We start from the raw sequence: 6,368 nt of genomic DNA, 5'->3' as shown, positions 1-6,368 counted from the left end.
TCTGGAGTACAGGAGGAGGATGGATGCCTAAACACCTTACGCATACCATATATTGCACCGTGAGTTTGACGAGACTTCCATTTTTTTATTGTCTTAGATGGAAAACTTTAGTGGCTAAAGACAACCGACAATTTTACACCAGTGGATTTTTCAAAGTTTTGCAAAATCTCCAATGAACAATAGTTTTTCTAAAAACAAGTTTTCCCACCCACCATGCATACCGAACCTTTTTGATACACTATAGCATTTCTCAATTCATGCGTGATATTTTATTTGTACTACTGAATTTTTTATTTGTACTACTGAAATTTTTGTTCTAAGGTAATATGAATACTACAGAAAATGAGGGTGTCAGGTTTAAGTTTAAGTGTAAGGGTGGCTGTAAAAATCTCAATAAGCAATGCCCTATCAAAGAAACTACCAATCCAAAATTATGCTGAAAGAAAAAAAAAACAGAACAGTTGCCATTAATTTTGTTTGCTAATTATGTTTTTTATAATTAAACTTAATTATAAAAACATACTTGATTCAAATACTGTAAGAATTAACATCGCCCAACATCCAAGCTTATAAAACTGCAAATCAAAATAAAATCACCACTAGTAGAAGATTAAACGATCAGTAATATAATGTCATTACATAAGTGGTTTTTTTTTAAATTCTGCTTCAAGTTTTATAATGCCACAACGTCTAATTGATTGATTGAATAGTGCAGAATTGCAGAATGATTACAAGTTGTATTCAAATTTCTGAATTGCAACGCCATGCCCCGGCTACTTGACAATACCACAATTAGAAAGTTCACAACTGAAAATAAGTGGCCAAAATTGAACCATTTTTTACTGCAATCAAGAGAATGAAATGTGCTAAACGTGAATTATGTAACCCCTGGCAGAAATTACTATATCAAGAGAATGAAATGTGCTAAACGTAATATATGTAACCCCTGGCAGAAATTACTATATCATGTGGCCATGCCGAGATAAATACACTTTATGGATGTCAGCCATGCCGGCGATATAGCTTTGCTTACATCCAAAAAACCAATACTAGCTCAAAGCATATATTAGAATAATTAAAACTTCGATTTAAAAATAAAAACTTCCTTTCTAGAAAGGTGAAACAACCATCAATACACCAATTCAGACAATAATGGATTCCACGTTGTAAGTACTTATCACTTAGGATGTTTGGACAACTGAAAATGTAAATAAAATTACTACACCTATTAAAAAGGCCAAACAAGGTTTCAAAACAGAAATACAACAAACAGGGCAAAAAGGTGGGAAACATTACATATAACTTACCTCAGAAACCAACTTCCTTCTAGTATGATGGAAGAAAAATTTCATCACAGAAGTTCAGCCACATTGGAAGGAAGCTCCTCAATCAACACATTGTAGAACTTCTGGATGTCACCCAGCATTCTTTCATCATCCTTCGTGACAAAGTTAATTGCAACACCTTTCCTACCAAACCTTCCACTACGACCAATACGATGGAGATAGTTTTCGGGTTGTGTGGGGAGATCATAATTTATAACTAAAGACACTTGCTGCACATCAATACCACGAGCCAGAAGATCAGTAGTTATTAAAACACGGGAAGATCCAGAACGGAATTCCCGCATAATAATATCTCTAGTATTCTGGTCCATGTCTCCGTGTGTTGCTGAGACTGTATGGTCACGGCTTCGCATCTTGTCAGTTAGCCAATCAACTTTCCGTCTGGTGTTCACAAAAATGACACTCTGGGTGATAGCCAATGTCTCATAAAGATCGCAGAGTGTGTCAAGCTTCCATTCCTCTTTATCAACATTGACATAAAATTGCTTAATACCCTCCAAGGTAAGCTCATCACGCTTCACAAGAATCCTCACAGGTTTGTTCATGAACTTTCTTGTGATCTCAAGCGCCTCAGGAGGCATTGTGGCAGAGAAAACCCCCACTTGAATCTTAGATGGCAACAGCTGGAATATATCGTAGATCTGAAAATAAAATGGTTAAAACACATGCATTGACTCTTTTAGGTCAATAAACAATAGGCAAATGAAAATCAAATCTTCTAGATAAATGAAAGGAGCAAAAATAAATTCCCATGATTTACACAAGTTCTAAAAAATTTATACTAGGTAGTGTGGATAAAAATTTAAACAGGCAGATTAGAAATTGAAAATAAAACTTCAAGTTAATGGAAAGGAACTTGCTTCCATGTTTCAGTTTTGCTACTGACAGTATTGATGTGCAGCTGCAAAAACATCCCTATACAACCCATTTTGACACAGGTTGCAAAAAATATTTTTTTGGTAATTGGTACTAGTCTATCCATAATCTACAATAAAGCTTGGCAAAAGGGAATCTTAAATTTCAACAGGAACAGCAGTTATTTTGAAACTCATATCTATAATTAAAAACTCTGAACCTGGATAAGAATTGTGTTAACCATCTTTCAAATAAATAATAAGTGATGATGTGTTGTACATCAGAAACCAGCAATAAAATTAGTAACGAATGAATTGACAAGTTATAAAAGGAATACAAATAAAAAAGCACCTGGTCTTTAAAACCACGAGAAAGCATTTCATCAGCCTCATCTAATACAAACATCTTGATGTAATCTGGCCTAAGCGACTGTCTGCGCAGCATGTCAAATACACGACCAGGGGTACCTACAACAACATGAACACCACTTGACAGAATACGTTGGTCCTCACGAACACTGGTCCCTCCCACACAAGCATGCACCTTCACACCTAGATAATCTCCAAGTGCCCGCATAACCTTCTCAATCTGCTGAGCAAGCTCACGTGTTGGTGCCAAGACCAAGGCCTGGCATTCTGTTACACTGTAGTCAAGTTGCTGCAGAATCCCAGAGCAGAAGGTAGCGGTCTTTCCCGTTCCAGACTGAGCCTGTTGTATAACATCAAGTCCCTTGCAAAATGGAACTATTCCCCTTTGCTGAATAGCTGATGGCTTCTCAAAACCTACAACACAAATCACAACAGTTAAAGGATTTGGCCATACATTCATATATCAAAAAGAACAAGGGCAGTGCAGATAATTGTTTGCACAAAAAATACAACTGAATAAAGTCATACAACATGAACAAAGTGGGCATGCTGCCACCATACTGGTCAAATTTAAAGGACCAAAAGAGTCGACAATTAAAATTCAACTTTAATCGGATAAAAGCATAAAAATAATCTCATTTGGTTTTATAATGAAAGATAGCAAAGAAGAAAGTAGAAAAGGACTTAAAAGTTTTAATCTACCATATGCATAAATTCCTCTGAGAAGATTCTCTTGCAAGCCCATAGCATCAAAACTATCATAAACCTCCTCATAAAATGTGTAGAAGTCCTGTCCTTCAGTGGTGAGTCTGTAGCAGCCAAGTTATCAAAAATCAAACAAATTATATTAGAATAATAGAATCACATTACAAGTATTAATGTAAAACTAGACAAAAACATGATTTTATGCTTCACTTCAAAACAAGAACAAAGCAATGACAAGGGGATGTTCTTACAACTCATTCATTTTGGTATCAAATTGCTTAGCATCAAACTGAGAACCCTCTGGTGCAACTCCTGCCATGACTGCAAGATGAAAATGAATAATATCAACATACAATTACTAAAGAATGTTCAGTAAAGAAAAATTCATGTTTACAATGTATAGAAAAATACTTAGTTAACTTCAGCCATTATAAAAAATCCAATTAGTGTAAAATGATTTAGCCTAACAATTCAGATAGTAATCGAATTTAAATTTTGATATAATAAAACATAACAAAAGATAAAAGCTAGAATGGTATACAAAGCAAATCAATCATTTTTCTATATTGAAATCTCTTCCCTCCCCCATAAACCCAAAAGATATTCTCGTCCCTTATCTCTCTCAACCAAACAAAACTACTATCAAAAAGTGCACACTATTTTGTTTGTTACAAATTCAAAGTGTACAAAACTCAACTTTAAAGTACATGTTCCCAAAACGTTAATCACTTTGTACAAACTCACTTCTAATAAAATCAAGTTTGAAAAATCTAATCCTGTCAGAGCCACACAGAGAGGAAAGGCACACAAGCACGAATAAAAACAAACAATTAAGTAAGAGATAAAATAAAATTAACACAATCTTATAAGAAAAAAAAACGATGGATAACCAAAAACAAATTATATCATATTATTAAAATTAAGCATATAACGAAAAAGCAATCAAAATCACCGTCCGATATATGCAAACCATAAAAAGACAGGATCGATAATAATCGAATTTCGTAAAAGTTAAAACAGTATTCAAAAGAAAAAGAAAAAACTGCAAAATCAAACGGAGAACAGAGCATAAACAGATCCAATATTTAAGAGCTCGATAACAAGTTAATCGATTGAAACAGAAAACTCAGAAAACGATCGATGCGAATATACTTCGTTAAAAGAGAAAACGGAAAAAAGCGATAGGTAGCATCGAATCGGAAAAAAGTTAGAAGAAAAAGCTACCTTAAGGATGTGAAAAAGTAGATGATCGGAGAGAAAAAGCGCGGTGAGGTTGATGACGAGAACGGTGGATTAGGGTTTCCAAAACTCCTCAGATCTAAGCCGCGGAGTTGAGGAAAGAGAGAGAGCAAAGAGCGTTTTGTTGTTGTTGCGTAAAGCGAGTGAGTGAGAACTGTGAGAATAGCGAAAGATTATAGCGAAAATAAACAACCTAGTTCGCGTTTGGATACGGGAGTGTATGTGATTTTACTTATTTACCCCTGGCCCCGCACCCCCCACTCCTTTGCATCGGGTACGGATCAAACCGCGATATGATTTGAGGATGCATGTATTGGGCTATAGCCCACAGTCACAAAACCATAAAAATTGGTGTTACATACACCACACTTGAATTATTATACACCATACCATTCCAATGAAAAAATGGGATGGCAATAAGGTTTTTAACTATGGTTTTGTCTTTATTTTCACCAGTTCCTTAAAGAAAATTTTAATCCTACTATGAGATTTATAAAAATTGTTGGTGTTGTAAGTAATTCAATACATACTAATGAAATTAAAAAAAATTGCATTTGCATTATAAATGACTGAGACAATCATTTTAATAAATGCATTATGGAAGTTTTGTTTTATAAGTATGGGGTTTTGCATAGGATCTCTATGTTGTATCATCCATAAACTAATCGGTGAGCTAAGATTTCAAATAGAGAAACTAAGTTAATTTTAGAAAAGAAGGTGTAGCCATACACCGAGGGCCAAAGCCATTTGGGCCTTAAAGAACAATCTATAAAATAACAATAAGGATGTCTCCATATCGACTTGTGTTTTGTAATATATTTCATCTCCCGATAAAAATTGTACATTGTGTTTATTGGATAATTGTAAGACCCCAATTTTGACCCTAAGATCCCTCATGGCATCATAACATTGCATTTGCATTGCCTCAAGGATCTTTAGCATCTTGGTTCCCTTTGCCTTTGGGTGGGACTCCTTGTGATTGGTTTGAGATCACCAGGCATGCTTGAATTATATATCATTGTTTCTCTTACTTTTGTTTACTAACCAAAAGCACAAAAATGTGTCACTAACATCTTTTGTTTGGAGCTTGAGTATCATCCAACAGGTTCAAATGGGACCTATTCATCATTCAAAATGCTAATCTGGAAAGAGTAAAAGTCTGTCTTTGAGCTGTCATGCTCGCTAGGCGAGAAGAATGGGTCGCCTAGCAAGTCCCAAGAAAAGCCACCAGAATCACCTACGCTCAGAGGAATTTCTTGAAGAAAAAAAAACGAAAAAAATAAAATAATAATAATAATAAATAAATAAATAAAATATAACAGACAAATTTTGGACTTGGGTCTCTCTCATTTGAGCCCACAGGTCCACAAAAATCAGGTTATAAATTCAGAGTTTCAGTGAAACAAAATTTCATTCTATTCCTATTACCCTGGCAGGGAAAAAGATAGTGAGAGAAGAGCTAACAGAGTTCAGAGCAACCTCCAGAGACTGAAGGGAACTCATCGGCAAAGAACCAATTCCCTCTCATATAAACCCTCAGATTGCTTTGCAAACCCAACCGGGCAATTCAAATTCATTCGATCTCTCCAGTCAGGTTTGCCTTATTCCCATTACTTTATGTTTTTAGTTTGAATGCTCTGAATGTATGAGGTATTATGGGTGAATTTGATACCCTTTTGATGCATGTGTTTGACAAGAGGTTTAGGCCTCCTACCCTTGGTTGTTTTTGTGAGCTTTTTGTGAGCTTTTTGTGAATTTTAATGGCATGATTCATGTGGTTACATTTTGATTTGGGGCAACCCTTGATTACCCTATCTTGTTTCTCTAACCTGTTTGTTGAGTTTTTTTGTGAGGG

At 35.2% G+C, this 6,368-nt stretch overlaps 1 protein-coding gene across 4 annotated transcripts; it reads right to left on the bottom strand.

The window, feature by feature from the left end:
* Positions 1-582: 582 nt before the first annotated feature.
* On the bottom strand, positions 583-4,708 carry LOC127135280 (eukaryotic initiation factor 4A-15). 4 transcript variants are annotated; one of them, XM_051062037.1, is made up of 6 exons: positions 4,499-4,708; positions 3,526-3,595; positions 3,272-3,378; positions 2,553-2,983; positions 1,308-1,987; positions 583-842 (listed from the first exon to the last, which is right to left on the bottom strand). In XM_051062037.1, exons 2-5 carry the CDS (start codon positions 3,591-3,593, stop codon positions 1,352-1,354), a joined length of 1,242 nt encoding a protein of 413 aa, XP_050917994.1. In that variant the 5' UTR covers positions 3,594-3,595; positions 4,499-4,708; the 3' UTR covers positions 583-842; positions 1,308-1,351. The 4 variants fall into 4 exon arrangements, with proteins under 4 accessions (XP_050917994.1, XP_050918004.1, XP_050917999.1 ...); XM_051062047.1 differs by having other exon boundaries at positions 583-807; XM_051062042.1 differs by lacking the exon at positions 583-842 and adding an exon at positions 1,088-1,198.
* Positions 4,709-6,368: the final 1,660 nt, after the last annotated feature.

The sequence above is a fragment of the Lathyrus oleraceus genome, chromosome 1 (genome assembly GCF_024323335.1).
Source record: "Lathyrus oleraceus cultivar Zhongwan6 chromosome 1, CAAS_Psat_ZW6_1.0, whole genome shotgun sequence".
Lineage (NCBI taxonomy): Eukaryota > Viridiplantae > Streptophyta > Magnoliopsida > Fabales > Fabaceae > Lathyrus > Lathyrus oleraceus.
Note: the sequence above shows the minus strand (reverse complement) of the source record. Positions and strands in the feature narration are given on the sequence as shown.